This window comes from Apteryx rowi, unplaced genomic scaffold, assembly GCF_003343035.1.
Source record: "Apteryx rowi isolate R43461 unplaced genomic scaffold, aptRow1 scaffold_144, whole genome shotgun sequence".
Lineage (NCBI taxonomy): Eukaryota > Metazoa > Chordata > Aves > Apterygiformes > Apterygidae > Apteryx > Apteryx rowi.
Window position 1 is genome coordinate 972216 of NW_020447686.1, and position 19139 is coordinate 991354.

General features: G+C 40.0%; 1 protein-coding gene across 1 annotated transcript in view; it reads right to left on the minus strand.

Annotated features, from left to right (window-relative positions):
* Nucleotides 1-19139, minus strand: part of FARP1 (FERM, ARH/RhoGEF and pleckstrin domain protein 1) — a 178780-nt gene that overhangs the window by 59784 nt on the left and 99857 nt on the right. Inside the window, exons 2-7 of the mRNA XM_026058206.1 lie at nucleotides 16154-16258; nucleotides 11566-11608; nucleotides 10292-10370; nucleotides 6629-6726; nucleotides 1773-1887; nucleotides 445-592 (exon numbers count right to left, since the gene is read on the minus strand). Of these exons, the coding sequence (XP_025913991.1) occupies nucleotides 445-592; nucleotides 1773-1887; nucleotides 6629-6726; nucleotides 10292-10370; nucleotides 11566-11608; nucleotides 16154-16258 (588 nt within the window). The remainder of the gene's footprint in view (nucleotides 1-444; nucleotides 593-1772; nucleotides 1888-6628; nucleotides 6727-10291; nucleotides 10371-11565; nucleotides 11609-16153; nucleotides 16259-19139) is intronic.

Genomic DNA, 19139 nt, shown 5'->3' on the forward strand with positions numbered 1-19139 from the left:
GCTTTCCTGGCCTGTCTTTCCTAAAAAGCATGTAGCCATCCATGACAGCACTCCAGTCATGCGAGCTATCCCACCATGTCTCTGTAATGGCAATGAGATCACGGCCCTGCGACCGCACACATATCTCTAGTTCTTCCTGTTTGTTCCCCATGCTGCGTGCATTGGTGTACAGGCATTTCAGGGAAGTGATCAAGCATGCAGGTTTCCCAGGAGGGGTAAAAGAGGGTCCTCCATAGCCACATAAGGTAAGCATTCCTGGAAGTGAAGGATCCAACGCAACTGTAAAGGTTTAAGCTCATTGTTGGCTTGTTGGAAAAAATTTGGAAGTTCCTGAATTTTTCCAACCAAATTCTCAGAGACATTGTTGAGGTCTTGAAATTCTTATTGTTGTGAGATTTTTTTCTGCTTTATAAAGCACACAGCCATAATCTGAGCAGCTCTAACCTGAAACACCAGAATGCCTGTGTTGGCAACAGCCAGGTTGATTTTTGTCCCTTCCCTGTCCTTGGCTGGATGCAAGCGTATTCCATACATCTCCAGCCGACGGGCGATCTCCAAAAGCTGGAAGTCAGACTCTGCTGGTGTTTGTCCCCTTGAAAATCGAAACAGAGAAAAAGACACAAATTGTTCACACCTTTTCACAGAGATGAACAGATCCTCTAAAGAACAAAGAGACATATCATCACAGAGTCTGAAACCTGTCAGTAGTACCATATCCGCATGGCTGTTCCATGCCCCTACATTTATATCAGCTAGAAAAACAACTTCATCTTAGCGTAAACCAATACCAAAGAATCCACAGATTTTACAGTCTACTAGAAATTTTGATCACTCCAATTCTGAGACACCTTAAACAACTAGGTCTTGAAGCATTAACTTTAACAGAAGTCACTCACTCTCTATATATTTTCCATTGGAATAGCACACGATATTCCTTAGCAAATTCATAAAAATAAAAGTTTATAAGAATGTTGTTCACTGTAAAAGTGAATATGATTTTAAAAAAGTAAAACAGAAAACATAACAGCCTTAATATAAATGTTGTGAACCCATAAGCACTAAATTCCTCAACTAAATTATGAAAAAGTTCTGATTATTACTGCTATACAACTCCCACCCACTCATCTCAACTCCAGTTAGTTCAAAATGAAACTGTTCAAGTCCTGAAGTGTTCTCAAAAGCAGAAATATACCTTTCTATGCCTTATTCTTAATTCTTTCAACCACCTTCTACTACTAGTCTCTTCTCCAGGACTTGGGACACCAAGTCACTAATTTGCAACATGATCTTGAATCCTATTCTCCAAATCCTTAATTCTGCAAGCACTCTGTGCTTTCCCTAAAACTATCATTAAGATCCTTCTTCACCTATCTCTAAATACAGCATGAAAAGGTGAAAATGCAACATTCTATGTCCTTGAAATCAAAGAGCCTACTGTCACAAGTGCCTGACTGATCAGAGTCATCATCTGCAATCATATCTGCATGCACAAAATCAGCAGTGAAGCATTTTGTATGAAATAGACTGTAAAATAATTGCATGCTTAAATGAATATCAAAATCAATTGCTCTTTAAACATCTTGTTATGATGACAGGAGAAAGACAGCAGTAACCTTCAGGAAACTCATGGGCTTGAACTTTTTTTYGAGTAATAACCTTCAAGAAACTCAGAGGCCTGAATCTCTTCTGTACTTATAATCTAGCATGTATGCACAGTTAGAATTACACTGAAGGAAAAGAGGACTAATAACAAGGGGAAGAAAAAATCTTACATGTGATTACGGTGAAATTCCATGATTTTGTCTTCTAGTGCTTCTTGTTGAGGTATATACTTGTTCTTTGCTAAGTGTTCACGATCTATGGTTTCATCAAAATCCCCAATCTCAGCTATGGAGAATTAAAAAAAAAAAAAAAAAAAAGTCTATTAAAACAGTGAATTAAATCTGCACCAAAAGGTGCAGATAGCAGGGAAGAGGGAAGAGAAGCAAACACAGTTTGCTGTAAGCTGTGCCATGGTTTCATGACTCAAACTCCCCTTATTGTATCTTCCACACATTCCTCCCTTCTCATCTGTGTGAATATCTGACATGCAAGAAGCAGCCCAAGGATTCCTCCCATTCACCACAACCAAGTAAGTAGCTATCAGATGTCAGTTTACCAAATGAAGCCATCACAGTGCTGCCTTGACTTGTGTGCGGGGATAAAGGGGGTGACCAGGAGAAGGACAGCACTATTCCAGCAGAACTCACCGATCTTTCTCACACCCATGGTGGTGCTCAGTTGCACTTCTCCTAAAACAGGCAAGCACAAGCTTCTTCATCAGACCCAAGCCCTACACTATAATCTCCTGGGGCAAAYTGGAAGATAGAGGGTTGTGTTTTGCTTGTTTCAACACGTGCACGTCTTCCATCTCATGGGGTTACAAAACATTTGTCTTCCTCTAATTTCGCAGCGATTTGAGACATATTCTGTCACCCTCCTCCTCAAAGTTGCTCCCATCTGCTGCAGTTATTCAAAAACGTCTGTGCAACAGTATGTCACACCCACCTTCCATTTTCCAGCCCATTCAGTGAGATTTCCTTTTGGGGTGTTGGGCAACCTATGTGTGGGTACCATATTACTATCTTCTTGCCTAGTATTCTTGAATGACTCTGAAAATTTTGCTATTAGTTTTTTTTAAACAGAACAGTATACCAGCCTCTGCCCACAGATGTGCTGGAATAATAGGAACAATACTACAACAAATGCTGCTACCTTATTAACATAAATGAAACTAAAATACAGCTCCCTCAAATTAAATCTAGGCTACAGTCAGACATATTGTTCTGCAGTTGACCTAGTATGTTATGGACTCAGGCTCAGATCCTTGCCTCATCCTCACCTTAGGGTACCACCACCCCAGCTCTGCCCATATAAATGATCCCTTAATCCAGTTCTGTCCAAAATGAGCTGGTTTAGAAAAAAGAAAGGTTTAAGTAGATATTTAAGACACCGCAGGTGATTTTTGACAGAATTTTGTCTGGGAGCAGATATAGCTGCAAATGCAGAGGGGAGAGCAATAATCTTGCATAGGCAAGGAAGATGATGACCACAAGCACCTATGAAAAACCTTTCAACCCAAATCTGCTGCAGCCACCTGACTACTTTTAATACGCAGGAGGTTGGAGAGGCCATGGTTGGAAAAACAGTTGATAATCAAGATTGTCTGATTCCCACCCCCTTCCTCATCCCATCTGCTCTGATTGATCCCTTCTGATATGCAACTACAGGACTTTCTTGTTAAGGAATATCTGAGAATCCTCCTTTGTAGAAAGGTCCCTTTTGTTCCCATCTCAGAAGCAGCTCCATCACCCCAATTTTACTTGCCTCCAGTGTCACATATCTTTGGGGTCCATTTTTAATCCTAACTCAAATGAAAGATTGTTTCTCTTCTGTCTAGGTTTGCAGTGCCTCAAATGACATAAGTTGGGCCTTGACTCTTTAAAATGCGTATCATACCTTGTACATCCTTGTACACAGATGTAGTTAAATCCTGTTACGTAGGGCTTTCTTCAGAGCCAAGAGTACAGAGCCAAGTACTTTTCTATAATGTTCTCTGCATCTGTTGACTGCAAATCCATTATCAAGATTGTCCTCTTGGCTTTCAAACTACTTCTGAATTTGTTCTCTCTGACCCTGTACACAACAGCTTCTCCTTCTTCCCCCTCTAACCCTCCTTCTTCATCTTAAATTCCTAGAAAGAGAGGGAGTTTTATCTCAAATACCACCAGCCTCTCATATAACTCCTCTTTAAAATCTTCCCGTGTTTTAGTCAAAGATTGACTTCCACCGGTACTCTCTTTTCTCTTATCTTGCAAGTGTATCACACCACTCTCTCTGTATTCTGTCTGCATTAGTACTTCCAGTATGTCTAATGCTTTATATTTCAGCTCTTTTCCTTTTATCAGTCCATCTTCTTACTTCACACTTTCACTTTCTGCATCATTCACTGTATCAAAGTAATCTCGCACTTTTAACACTTTCTACAATATTTAAAGGTATTTTTATGTAGAATCTTTCATATATACAATTCATTCTGAAATATACATGCTAATTTAACAGAAACCTATTTGCTGTCATATTATAATTTTATTTAAATAAGAGTCCTTAAGCTTGTATCCATAATATAAAGGCTTCTGGAATCAGATATGCCCCATGGAAACTGCTGGTAGGCACAGCACTGAGAAGACACAGCACCTAACCTCCTGCCTTCTCAATCTTTCCACTTTGATATCGTTACTATTATCAGCTGTGAAGTTTTATTTTTGTTGCAGACAAATGTGTAATATTTTTTAGCTACTGAATAATAAGCCAAAGAGAAAATAAATACAGAAGAGCTGCGTGGGTAAGATAGAGCTATATACGCTTATCAGAGACAATTTTCATGGAAAAATCTTTATGAGACACAAGATGGATAAATAAATGAGACAATCACAAAGTTCTAGCAGAGATTTCCAGCAAACACAGTTACACAAAAAAGGGGGAGAGGACAAAATCATAAACATCAAAAGCCGCCCAGCTTGGAGTCAGGAGATGAGGAGGGGAGCAGCACTGCAGGTGCACCACAAGGCACAAAACCCTCCACCCAAAACTGCAGTTTAGATTCTGTGAATGCTGTCTCCTTTCTGCATGATTAATCTCTGACCTCCCTCTTTCTGCTAAAATGGAAAAACTCAAGTTTTTCAGTACAGAACCATCTTCTCTTACCCTCCATAAGGAGAATATTATTTGATTCCTAAAAATCACAATTCAGAATCTCTCTGGACCTCAAGTTTACAGGTGGGGAAAAGGGGACAAAGAACTAAAAACAGTTCAAATCACCACGATCATTCACCATAATTGAGGACAATTATGTAATTCAACAGCATAACATATCTCAGTAGCCTAAGAGCAGTGGTGTTGATTCGCCATTTTTGCAGACTTTAAAATGAAGTTAGATTTGCTGTAGCCCAGATTTGGAGAGAAAGCCTGCCCGCACAGGTGTGTTGGGGGAAATGGCCAGGTGTATAATGGAAGAATTTTGAAAAACATGTAGTTAAATTTGAGTTTGACTGTGAGGAGGAAAAGGGGGAAAAAGGAGTGAAGGAGAAAAAAGGGGAAGTTTATAAAGGTGAATGGACATCCTGGGATTTTATCCTCTTATGCTGTTGCTTTAGGAAAACAAGTTAGTAGTTGCCCAATGAGCAGTTCAGACACCAGGGCTGTAGATGACTCAGAAGAATTTAATTGAGTAATCAGTAAGACATAAGTAAGACATGAACTAGGATCTAAGTTGAAGTGATAAGGAAAATACTGTATAGAGAATTGCAGAGCTCAAGAGAGGATGATCATGAAAAAATACCCCAAATGAAGAGACACAAGTGTTAGGGTATCTTCTCCCCAACATGTCTCTTTGCACAGACATTTAGTAGGAGGACTCAACCCCCTAGCACGCACTGTAACACTCGATTTCCCCAAATTATCACAGAGATGAAAAGAAGTCAGGAAAGAGAAATATAGTTGGTGTGCTGAACACAGTAACAAGAAAAACTAAAAGACACAACAAGCAAAATAGCCAAGGATTTTTTTTTTTTTTTTTAAAGTCTGTGCTGCAAACATATTCCACTCTAAAAGGATATGAGGAATACAGAATTTCATAGAGACTGCTGTACAACTTCTTATTGCTCCTCAGTAACACTGGTCAATGATGACCACGGCAAATAGAAAATCATGCAATATCTGCCTTTCCTTTTCAACAATGATTGACAAGAAACTATCCTAACGCCCAGACTCTGACAAAGCATCATAGGAATTATTTATTGATCACTAAAGTATTTCTGAACATCTTTGCTGACAGCAGTCTACACCAAACAGCACTTCAGCGGAAAATGCAATACTAGATTGTACAATGGCCATTCAAAACAATGGTTGATTATGACTGGATATTTCCACCAAGGCTTATACATACTACTAAGTGTTTCTTCCTACTGTTATTCTCAATACAACATACCATAATCTCTTGCAACGGAAAGCATATATTGCCTTTCAAGTGATTTGGAAGATAAAATAAGCTTTGATATGATGAAAAAAGTTAATATATGACTCTACTGAACAGTTTTATTGTGCCATTCTTTCAGATAAAAAACAAGTTTAAAATCTGTTGGTTTTTTCTTCCCTACCAGTTTCCTCTTAGGACTTTGATTTAGTCTGGCATTCTAAGCATGTTTATTTACTACATTCTCTAGAGAGCATACAGATCTCTAGGAATTTGAATGCTCTGCTGATATGATACAATGTTAAATATAAATAATAAAACAGGAACTCAGGAGAAGAATTCAACCCGTTTACTGCCACCTGCAAAATTTGCTTTTTAAAGTAGCCTTGTCAGAGTGTCAGATGCAGTGCTTTAAAAATGCAAATCCAGTGTCCAGGAGCTCTTTATCTGAAATAGTAAGTTACCTGTACTTTAATGCCATTATACAGAAATGTAATAAATTGCTCACGTGGCTTGACCCTCTTCCTATGGCAGCTATTAACAGATAACCCAGCAAAGCATGTCCAACCAATCATCCTGTTTCTCCTCCTGAAAAGAAGGAAGAAGGGAACTTACACTGTACAATGTGTGAGATTAAGAGGGCAGTGCTGGTATCATTACATGTTAGTCTTCCCTGTGCCAGGTCCTGCTTCACTTGCAATGCAAATAGGTACCTGCAAAACAAAAGTGAACAAAGAGTTATACAAAGCATGAGAAAAGGAAGGAAAAGTATTTCAACGCTGACTCAGTTTCTGGCAACAGGTTCCTTTCACTCTTTGGAATCTAGGGAAATGATCTGATTTTTGTAAGCTCAGAGGTGAAATAAAACATAATAGGTACTGTATTATAGTCATTAGGGACTTACATAGCGGGTGCTTTGCAAAACCAAGATCTCTCTCTTTTTCTCTCTCCCTCTCCCTTTTAAACAGAGCAATGAGATCTGGAAGGGATATGACAGTGGAAGCAATGTGACAGCTATTATGTGCTCAGCAACCACACAACAAGCAGCACTAGATAATGGAGCTGCTTGTAACTATGAGGAAATGCCAGATAAACCAGTGAGATTTGGAGTTATCACTTGGTCCTTGTAGAACGCAAGCAGAACTTTACACTTCCACCTTGGCATTCACCTGGAAATGAGGAACAAGATCTTGACTGAACATCTCTAGCTAGCTCTGATACTTTTGCGGTCCCATTAACTGTGCCACCGGTGCACCAACCATTTTTAACATATTCATTTCCAAACCATCTCAGCCGTGTAGGGCAGTTCTACACGGACAGTTTATAGACAAGAAACAGAAGTGCAGAGACACCACAAGTCCACAACATTGTTTCAGCATCTAAATTTCTACTAGCTTCAACAGGAATCAAAATTGCTTAGTCCCACTCAGCATTAAATTCTTAAGATGATCAGCTTTCCTGGAAATAAACGTAGCTGTATGAGAAATGTCTCCTGAATTGGTTAGACACATTAACAAGCCTTCCAACGACTGCAGTTCCTCTGTGAGAAAGCCTGTCTTCTGTAAACACATCACTTGATCGGACCCCATTTTCTGGAGTCTCCAGCTTTATACTACAAAAGACAATGAAGCACCATGGGTTGGACACATGATATGGATCCAGGGAGCAGCCCTGGCTGGCAAATCAGGTCAAGCATGTTGGGTTTGATCTGATTATAAACATTTGCCCAGTCCTTGGCATGCAGCATACCTTGGGCAGGGCAATTTCAGTGGTACACAGTGGTACTGTGGTTCCACAGCAGTACTGCTGTTATGCAGCTGAACCACAGTAGCTCAAGGAGAGCTGCAAGGTTGACAGGTTTTTCACCTCTTTGAAATACAGTGAACAAGCCCACTGTAAATACTTCATTACTACACCTGAGGAGATTTTAACCATGCAACATTAATGCTGCTTTTGTATGTGTTTCTTTCATATGACATGATTTTTTCTATCTACTTATTTGTGTCTGTGAGCAACAGAAAGAGGTGCTACAGTGTTTGGGGATTACAGACTTACAGTTGTGTAGGACAGTAGCACATGTTATCAAACTGACCATTATTTGATAGCATAGTTCATTCCTTCATATTAAAAACAATGGCATTACAAAAGGAATACATATCATATAAAAAGGACAGAATAAAGGAGTTAAAGAGAGAATAGGAGTATATACTATTGGGAAAGGTACAAACCACAGGAGCTTCCTTTACGCAATCACAGGGTTTATATATCTGATCTTAATATTATTAGTAGAGTGCTCCTTTACAAAAGCTAAACCACTGTGAAAAACTGTAGTTTTTAATTTCTCTTGTAGCTGTGAGCCACTTGACAATGGGGACGGCCACATCTTGGAAGTTGCTAGCACCATCAAAAGATCAGCACTGAATTTACCAGATGAAAACTGCCTTTCTATTGACTCAGCTGTTCTCATCTGATTTCAACATGAAGATATTCCCAATCAGAGGTTTATTCCAAATAACATAGATGGGATTTTCTCGTGAGAAAAGTTCACCCATAGCATGCTCTACTCAGAAAAAAAGAAACTAACACCTCTACTTGAAGTACAGAAACTTGGATCTTACCAGGCTGATATGAAAGCAAGCACACAAATCATGTTGGTTTGATCTGACTTCTACAAATTATGTGGATAACTGAGTTGAGGAGTATGAAAACCAACTGTACATGAAATAATATAGCAGATCTAAATAAATGTTCTTTTCAAACTTGCATAGTGTCTTCTTTTTCTCTCTCTTTTCTAGAAATGAGGAGATATGCTGAGACAGAGAGAGACAGATATCTCTGCCTAGTCATACAGAATTCACCCTAGCAGGAAAGTAAAGCACCAAAATGATGTGTTAGCTGCTTCTCCAAGTGATGAAGCTGTTCCCCATGGATATGCTTTCATATCCCACAGACTGCTGCGTACATACATACACAGTCAAGGTCCCTAGCATACACATTTAAAAATCTAACCAAAAAAATCATTAAGATTCAAAGAGATGTCTTCAGGTGTAGAAACAGATCACTAAAATCAATTTACAGTGCACGTACTAAGCAACTGATATGCAGAATACCTACTCAGAAACAGAAAATTTTCCCTAGTAACATAACATTACGAGTTTTCATTCAGATCTTTATTATTTTTCCTCAGACTTTCAAGTAAATACTCATTCTTCCTACATCAAGGCCAGTTGGATATATCAATCRTTTTTTTCCATTCTATTGCTCTATTACCAAAATAAAACAAGACAGAGATAAATGCAGAACACATTTTTGCAGAACACCATGAAGGTGGATTTGTTCTTTGTAAAGCACGTCCTATAGATTCAAGAGCTCTTTGCAAAAGAGGACTTTGTCCTATGGGAGGATTAAAAATAAAAACTAATGGAATAGTGAAAATACTGAATCAGAACAGAAAAAATGTAGTTACAGATGTAGTTAAAGATAAAGACTGTAGACCAGAAGAAGAGTTGAAAAGTTTCACCACAGAAATACTACAATGAAACCGAATGTTTTTGATTGAAAATGGATCTGCTAGGGAGGAAGAACCTTAATAGGTCTCTCATACGTGCTCATTCATACAGAAATATGACTCTTCTATCTGTGCCTACACAGTGTGAAATTTAGAGTTTAAATCAAGTTTTTAAAGAGCACTGAAAATAAACACACCTTTAAGGTATTCTTTCTGCATACATGTATGTTCTTCTCTACTTTTCTCTCACTTTTCATTTTCAGTGAAATCTTTCCATTCCTCCATCTAAGAAATCACACTCCCACTCACACAAACCTCTGGCATTTGCATTGGCTCTATGAATAGGGYCCCTCAGATGCTGGGGCAATTTAGGCAAAACAATCCTCTCCCAAAGGTGGATGCAGAGTCGCAAGCATCCCTCTGCAAGGGGAGGTCTCCAGGGCAGCAATATGCGGCTCAATCCAGGACCCTTCCAACACTATTGCCAAAGGGGCTTGGGGGACTCTGAATTGTCTTCTCTTGAGGAGGGCAAAGCTCTTCCAGGACCCCATATTCAAGGAGACAAAGGACTCCTGTGCTCTGCAGAACCTCTTAGCACAGAGCGCAACAGAGTCTTATGCTCCTATTTTTCAGGTGCATTCAAAGGTGATGCAAATAGCATCAAGTTAGTACTGAGAAGGAGACATCAACTGTCACCCAGTCACCTCAAATCCCATGTTCTCCCCTCTGTCCACTAGAGATTAAAAGAATACAGTTACACAACTACTAACCTTGTTAGTTCTTCCTGCAGCTGAGCATGGTCAGGTGGGAAGAATTTCACCACAAATTTTACAACAACGTGCTTCGGTCCTAGGGAAATGTCAAAGGAAATTAGTGATATATTTGTAACATGCTGGCCAAATTTTATTATACAGAATGATGTAAAATAGATGATTTGTGGAATATGCAATGCATGGATACATGCTAACCTCCATCCTGTGTCAGTATTTTTGATGTTCTTAAAAATGACACAATAAATTCATGGACAATAGAAGAGAACAGTGACTTGGAAGGATACTCTGCCAAAACCAAGCCCGTTTTAGTTACTGCATCAGTTGATCCAGTAAAATGTATTACCTGTGTCTGTCATCCTTGCTTCCGAACAGGAAAGTACTAAAATATACTCTGTTTTTCAAGTCCACTAGCAAATTATTATTTCTATTTTAATAGCAGCACAGTTGTTTGGACTCCTACAAATATGATCAATGACAAAAGGAGCAATGCACCTCTCTCTTGTCAGAGGGAGAGTTTCCACAGAATTAACTCATACTAATATGACCCGTTTATATCTGGTTATGTGCTCTGGAGAGATGCCCATGAAAACTTAATCTCCAGGGCATATGTCAATAAATAAAGTACTTTGCTGACATTTGATAAAGAAACAAAATCGTCAAAACCCTTCTTGTTCACTTCTACTCCTCCCAAGGCTGCTGGGTATTTACAATGTCCTTTCCTCTCCAGCCACCCACCATGACATGCCCTGACTTCTTTAACCCAACTATTTTCTCCTCTTGGTCTAAGACAGTTCCAAGTTCTGTGGCAACGTCCCAGACAGCTGTAACATACTTGCTAGCTTCTTCCCATTAATAATTTCTTCCGGTTCTTTTTCTTCCATCCTGATTACTACTACCTTTCAACAACGTATTTTTTTTTGTTGCATGCTTTTTTTCCTCAACAAAAGTGCTCCTTCCATTGATACCACTGCCTCAATTCCATGCTTCTAGTGACTGATTAAACCTTCCAAAGTCTGCCACTGGTTTAAACCTTTCAATAGAAAAGGCAAAACCAGATGTGATCAATGTCTACATGCTTTGCAGAATTTGTTGCTGTGACATAATTTGACAGCACACACAGTACATCTTTTAAGGACAGAACTGAAATAAAAAATAACCCAAACAAAATTCAGTAAAGAAAATAGAGAAGATAATGATACCAGTTGACAGAATCCTCATTTATTCAGCTATTCTCAGGTGGATACAAAGAATGACAGCAAGGAAGTACTTACTTCTAATCTGTTTCATAACAGGCTTCAAAAGATCGAGCCACACCTGAAAACAAAAGAAGGTGATGTTATAATCTCTGAACAAACTAACACTTGTTTTTCATTGCACTACTTGGTTATCCATTTACTTATTTAATTTCTGCAGTACAGTCATTATGCTTAATAAGCTATCACTGTGGCACAGCTTTTGAAGCAGTAAAAATTCAGAGAACTGGGAAAACAGCATTCACCAAGGAAGAGATTTTCCCCTTATTTGTCTCAAATATTAGCAATCACAGCAAGTTTGGCCAGTAACCATTCATTTTGCAGAAAGGAAACCGAAACAAGAAATTAAGAAAGAGACACTCCTACGCTGCCATTGTGGTCCTTGAGAATAATATGAGGATGCCTCCATCAGGGAGGCCTGAGCCAGCTCCAGTCTAAGCAAACAGCAGCAATGCAAATAAAAGAGCATCACCTGAATTAATCTACAGAAATGCAAGTGAAAGGGGCTGATATTTGCCTTTGAGTGGGGAATGCCAGGCAAATAGAGAAATGAGCAGAAGACAACAGCCTCCTGGTTTTGGGGTCCCCACAGGATTCCCCTAGTGAGGCCTGGACATGAATGTGGAAATCCTTGCCAGCGCTACCTGGAGAAGGGATGTTCTCACAGGTCAAGAGCATGAGGCATACCCAGCTCAAAGCATGGGGGAAAGAAAGCTTACTCTCTAGCAGCATAATGTTTTCTCTTTTCTATAAATCTAGGAAGCCCAGGCCTAGGCTTTCCTAATTGGGTACAGTGTAATTTCTGCAAATGCTTTATTTTCATCTGTTTTTTAACAAGCCATTTTTAAGGAAGTTGTGTGGGTCTTTCCCTCAGCTTTCAAAAGAGAAGCAACGAATGGAAATACTGTGACCAGAGCCTACAGCCCCATTTGGTAGTCTCAGCTGGAAGGGTCCAGATAAATAACCTGTTTTCCTCACACAACTTACAGAAAGCTGAGGGAGAATCACACAGAAGATAAAAGTCAAACAGCTTACAGGGACTGAAGAAGTGTGACAGCTCACACTCTTCAGCTGATAACAAAATACAAATCTTGGGTGTAGTTATCTCACCGAATTGCATGGAGCCTTCCTTGGAGACATTTAGAATTTGGGGAGGAACATCCTACAACCTTCACATAGGTTAAAACCATTAAAAAACAAATTAACCAAGTCTTCCTCCAGGAAAAAAAAAATATACATATTGAAATGAATACACTTTTGACCTTGAATAATTTTAGATTATGCAGAGACTGAAACATACTCAAAATATCCATTTTACAAAGTCACCTGAGAAGCCAGACAGAAACAGGCAGGTTTTTCTGTTACAACTGTTCCAAAGTTCTTTGCTATTTTCATAGTTACTATACCAGTGAGGTACCTTAACAGTGCTTCCAATTAGCCAAGACCTTACATTCAAGCACTTTTAAACTTGCTAATGTTCCTCAATGGAATTGTTTTATGTTTCTCAGCCTCTGAAAGTGATTTTCTTTTTGGAAGGGCTAAAGAAGCTTTGTTATCCAAGAACAGGAAAACAGCATTTATCACTCGTTAAACTGGTTCTGACACATTTTGGCGCTTCAGTATTTTTAAACTGTTTTGTTTCAGAAAGTTGGCACGTACATAATCAGCAATGATGGTCAGCAGCTTTGCCAAGTTTAGGGGGGAAAAAAAAATCCTGAATATGAAACAGCCAGTTTACAAGAATATGGGAGTCTCATATTTTATTTGATGTAACAAAGTCTTCTCCTTTCTCTCTCCATGGGGAGCATATGATACAGTACAAGCACATTGTGCACTGTTCCTTTCTCTGCTTTCCTAGTGACCCTTGCAAGCAAGTTACAACATCCTTTACCAGATTGCTGGATACTAGTAATGCATGTGTTGAATGCATGGGGAGAAAGGGGGAAGGTGGGGCAAAACCACTTCATCAGTGTCACCAAACCCAAGCAATTGGAACTTAAGCATCATGCAGCTACCCACACACTGTCTATACAGAGTTGTTCTGAGATTGGTTTATAAACTGGAAATGAGAAATCACATGAGGATTCAATTTGGATTCATGATCTCAGTTTTGTCTGGGACTAAAAAAGCTCGATTATTTATTTTTTGAACAAAGTCCAACATTTGCCGATAATGACTGGCCTCCAGCAGCTGGAGAATTCAGGCAGCCATCAAGTGTGACGAAACTTTGTAAAACCCCAGGCTTGGCAACTGTGCCTCACTTCCCCTTGTCGGGGTAGAAAGTGCAGCCCTTAGACCCTCCATGTCCATCTGCCCTGCACGTCTTCTCTGTTACAAACACAGCCCTCTGGCACATATACAACAGCCAGGCATCTTGACATATTACTGTCAAGTATGAGGTCTGGAGCCTTGCATGTTGAAATAAACACAGCTGAACTGTGAATACATTGCTTCATGCATGTATGATAATATCCAAACAAATATACTCCAAATATTTATTTTTCCTTTTACATTACACACTATGTTGGAAGAGCAGCAACCCACCCTGTTCAAATCATACAAAAGTAAAACATGTGTGTATGTTTTATTCCTTAGACTCACAATTAACTGCAAATTCTTTACTATGCGCAACACTGGAGTTCTACATTACAGCCGTTAAGAAGCTCAGAAAGTTTTAAATCCCACAGGAACATTTATCTCCACTGCATCGTACAAACTGGTATTACAGTTTAAGCGTAAATATTACTCACACCCAGAATGCTACTCCACACTGCAGCAGTGATTCACAATCAATTCCCATATTTCAGAGTTCCTGTGACCTGCTCTTAGGGAGCCGATGGCATTCCTCCCACTGACTCGCACCACTCTCAGGCACAGCTGGCCACATGTGGGCTAGATTCGGGGACCTCCCCCTTTCCTAGAAGCAAAGGTGAGACCAGCTCGTGGACACACACAGATCAGTGCGCCCACATGCTTGGATGGTGTTTCCTTTCACAAGGGTAGGGGCAGATGGGTTACCCTCTTGGATGTGTGGAGGAGTTTTCCTTCAGGTCAGACTGGCAATAGCCTTAGGTTTTTCCAACCCCCTCTTCATCCGAGAGCCCTGGCTCCCCCAGTGGGATCGTCTGGATGTATTTCCACCCAGTTGAATCCCAGCCACTGCAAGGGCCTCAGGCACTGGCAGCACCTCCGTCTCTCCTGCTTCTGCCTCAAGCAAATAAACCACTTTGTTTTCACAAGACCGACCAGGTCGCTGAGCAAAACAGAGGGTCATCTAGCTGAAACGTAATGACCTGTGAAGTGGAGAAGGTCAGACCAAATGACCTGCTCTCCTTATGTTCTACAGAACTAAGAGGCAACTGAATATACACAAGACGTTAGGATTTGTTTTTAATGTCAGTTTGTCAGTGTTAACATGGCAACGTGGACTCTGTTGTGATAGCACCGTACAGTTGCACTGTTTTGAAGTGTTATGTTAAGCTCTTAGTTACCTAAAGCATTAACTGAGGATATATGGCAACATATGAATCTTTCTAGTAAACTGTGTTTCATGTAAATCCAGGAGCAAACTGAAGTGGATCACTTTTAAAAGATTGACGACCATTTTTCAGTTTCCTTTTTAATTATAGTTGGCCTAAAACTACGTGACAACTCCTGTTCAGTTTTAGTGGCTATACAAGCATGCGCTAAGCCATGACAACAGATTACTGCAGCAGTGAATAAATCCTCTTTTGTCTTCAGCTAAGAAATGTTGTTCCTTACATAAGTTTTATATAGACACAAACGTATATCATTTTTTTTTCTTAGCTGCTCAATCATCTCCTTTAGATCAGCCAGGCTTCTGCTGCAGAACTCACTGAACAGGCAAAAAATCCAGTATGTACCAGAATGCACTGGCCAAACAATCCAGGTAACTAGCACATATGCCAGAAGGTCACAGCAAGTGAAACAAAGTTTAAAAAAAAAAAAANAAAAAAAAAAAAAAAAAAAGAGTGAGAAGTCATTAACTCTCCTACATGATGGTGTTTCTACCCCAGAAGTATTAATGCAGCATGTGAATGCTGCAGGCACCTGTTCTGAGCACGCGGGGTGTCAGGACCTGCACACCTGCCTGTGACACACAGCTCTCCAGACAGGACTTTCATCATTTTGCTTTTTCCTTTTTATTACCCTCATTATATTTTATCTGTCTTGTTGTCCCAAGATATTTTTCATGGAACTGTGTCACAATTATTGTAACTTGCCTTGTCTACAGAGGAAAGATTTTACTATTTTCACACTCCAAGTTAAGCAGGATGTTAAAGATCGCAAATCAACTCTGCGCCAATCCAGCCTTTGACTTCTCTGGTACAACTGATTGGAGATAAATTGCTTTCCCTCTCATGTCTGAATTGCCTGCTACTTTCAACATGGATGAAACCTGAAAGGAGTAATCAGGTTTTAAAAACATTTCTTCAACTCCAACAGGGATGAACACTTTTTAAAAAATAGGCTGTTTTTTTCTTGGAGATTCAGGCTTAAACACACTTTTTAAGTAAGGAGCAGGAGGAAAGAATACCATGTGCATGTAAATGAAAACCAGTTGAAAATTAACCCTTTTACATACCATCATCTTTTTATGATCTGGAAACTCAAGGCCAAAATAGTCGCCTTCAACAAGGTTGAGGTGGTTGCAAACGGCATCATGCAAAACTTTCCCTGGAGCTCTTTGCTGTAAAGAAACCAAAACCTAAGGTTACACACTGCAGATTAACAAAAATGCTTGTAATAAGCAGCAGAACAATTAACTATGCCAAAAAATTGTCCAGCAAACACTGTCAATGCCACTTACAAAATCAGTGGTACTGCAGCCATACCCATGGGGCAGTTGAAAATAGTTATGCTAGTTTTATAGCTAAGGAAAATAACCACCCTTCCCTGGATGGCACCTCAGAATCAGCTTTTAGTGTATTTTTATTTTTGAGGGCAAAATGCCATAAAATAAAAGTGGTAGAAAAGGGAAGGTTAGGATTAATTTTCTTATGTCTGCCATGTAACCCTTGTACCTAAATGTGCAATTCATTAAGGTACGAGTCTCCCTAGGCTGTATTTTACCTGTGAATTTTAGAAGACTGCTATCTAAGCTGCGGGCCCTCCAAGCCACCGTCAGGTGGTGCTTTGTACATCTGTGCACAACACACTAAGACCAAGATGGTCACAAACAGACCTGCCATACGAAATGCATGGGTCTGCGTGTTTGCTGGGCACTGACAGACATGCGACAGGCTCAAGTCCCGGGTTCTGATTTCATACAGGCTTATGCTGAGCCCACTGCTATGAGGCCCTGGGGCTGATCAAGGCTTGCGCATGCTATTCTGAGTTACACAGTAGTTCAGAGGAGTCAAGGGCAAGCATTTCCTTTCTCACTGTAGAAATCTTTCCTCTACAAAGACCAGATGTTTTTGCACATTTTGCATATTAGCTCTCTGAGCCCACAGTTCTGCTGATTGCAAGGATTCTTCTGATCAGCACATCGGTTAAATCCATGCTGACAGCAGATACCGTGAATTACGGCTCACCAGCAATTCTTTGGCAAAAGCACTTTTTCAGTGTAAAATGCCAGTCACTGAAATTAAATATTTTTGTTTCTGGCAGAAATGCACCTATTTTAACTCAACAGACTTCCTGAAAAAACCCCCAAAACACTGAGATCTCCACTCACTTCAGAATAAATAACGACCCATTAAACAGCCCAAACTCCCCAGTTATGGGAAACCCATGTCCAAGTTCCTGATCACAGCTCACACAAGTGACCTTGTACTCAACCTACCTTTTTGTCCGGTAAACAATTAGTAGAGCAAAATGAAGGAGCAATAACAGAACAAAAGAAAACCATCAGCGGCTGGCGGTTAGGTGAGTTGGCCGAATCGGGACAGGGCAAACTTGAGCCCAGGTCCCTGCATCTCCGGCGAGTGCCCTTGCTAACAGGCTACTTGCTAGCGGGCAGCAGTTCAACTTGCCTCCAGCCCCGCCAAATTTGCCAGGTTAGTTTGGTCTCTGTATTGTTGTGAAAAACCAAGTTCCCAAGTTTTTCACATAGGGCAATCTGGGTTTTCAGCCACAACCCTAAGCATGAAGCATCTTTCCAAAGGAAGTTTATCAAACATTGTGCAATATAGATGAGGAAAAGGAAATAGCCAGTAGCTAGGCTTACATGAGGAAAAATTAGGATGATGATATTTTCCTAAGGGTGGCACAGGGTACAGGTGCCACCACTGCAGAGCTCAGTCACCTCAGGGATGCAGGGCACAACGACCGAACCCTTCACCAGCGGCTAGTTTTGAAAATGAAGTTAGAAGGGAAAAGCCAAGTTCACCTCTGTAAGAACCTGCTGAGCAGGTTTTTGCCCGACTTACTCACATTGCCTCTAACAGACCTATGCCACCAGGAAGCAAAGTTCACTTACGTTATTTTATTAACTGTTGTTAATATTAGCTACAGCAAACAATAGTCTTACAAATACTGTCAGAAAACAGATCAAGAGCAAGTGCAGATAGGAGTACTGATTTTTTTAAGCATTTGTCATGACCCATCTTGCAGAAACTAAAAAAAAAAAATTCATCTCAGAGAGCCAAATAAGAGGATACAGGGAGGGTAAGAAAAAGGTTTTTTTTTTTCCTAGACAGACTACTTTTGATCTGATGTAATGCCATGTAAAGTAAATTTGAAGTGTAAAGTGTACACTYACTTCATGTTCCTCAGTTTCATTAAACTAAAAACCTTTGTGCAAACCAACGCCCAGACCATGTTAGTAATTACGCCTCTTTTGCTAGTTATAACAGTGCTTTTCTAACATTGCTCAGCCCATCCATCACTGCTCGCAGATGTATCCAAACATCCATCGTCTCTTAAAATACACTTACTGGGAATTGGTTTCGTTATTAGAGACAATACAATGATATTAAAAAGACGTTAGATATAGTGTAATAACTACACTAGTTTACCACATCGAAAATGCACGTAGAAGTGATTTAGAATTGTCAGTCTAACGCTCCTGTGCCCAGACAAGTTTCAGGCCCACACGGTTCGGCCAAGGCTGCTACAGAGCAGAGGACCTGCTTAACAGCCAACGTCACGCTAAGTGTCCAAGGACATTGCTTTCATCCACATGTACAACCAGAAAAATGGAAATGCAGCTTCTCAGACCAACTGGGTTAAAGCATATTTATACGTCTTACTAAAGTATCTGATGGACTCCTGCCTGACAGAGATCAAACTTTGTACCTCCTCCCAGCAAAGAAGTTGCATTGGGGAACATGGAGATTTTTCAGAGAAAGACGACAGGGAGCCCCCCTGCACCACCATGCAGCACGAGGTTAGCTAAGGAGAGCAAACCTGCCTGAGCTCAGACCAGCAGTAAAAGCAGCTGATTAAAAGCTGATGAGTGTTTTCATAAAGTTCATTTCTAATATGCATTTAGACAACAGTACGGCAGTGTTATAGCATTTATGTCACTTGGCATTTTCTCTGGAGTGTGCCCCTGTAACATGAAATGTTTCTTACTCAAGTATCTGTAAATAAAATTATTATTCTAAACTCATCTTAGCTTTGAT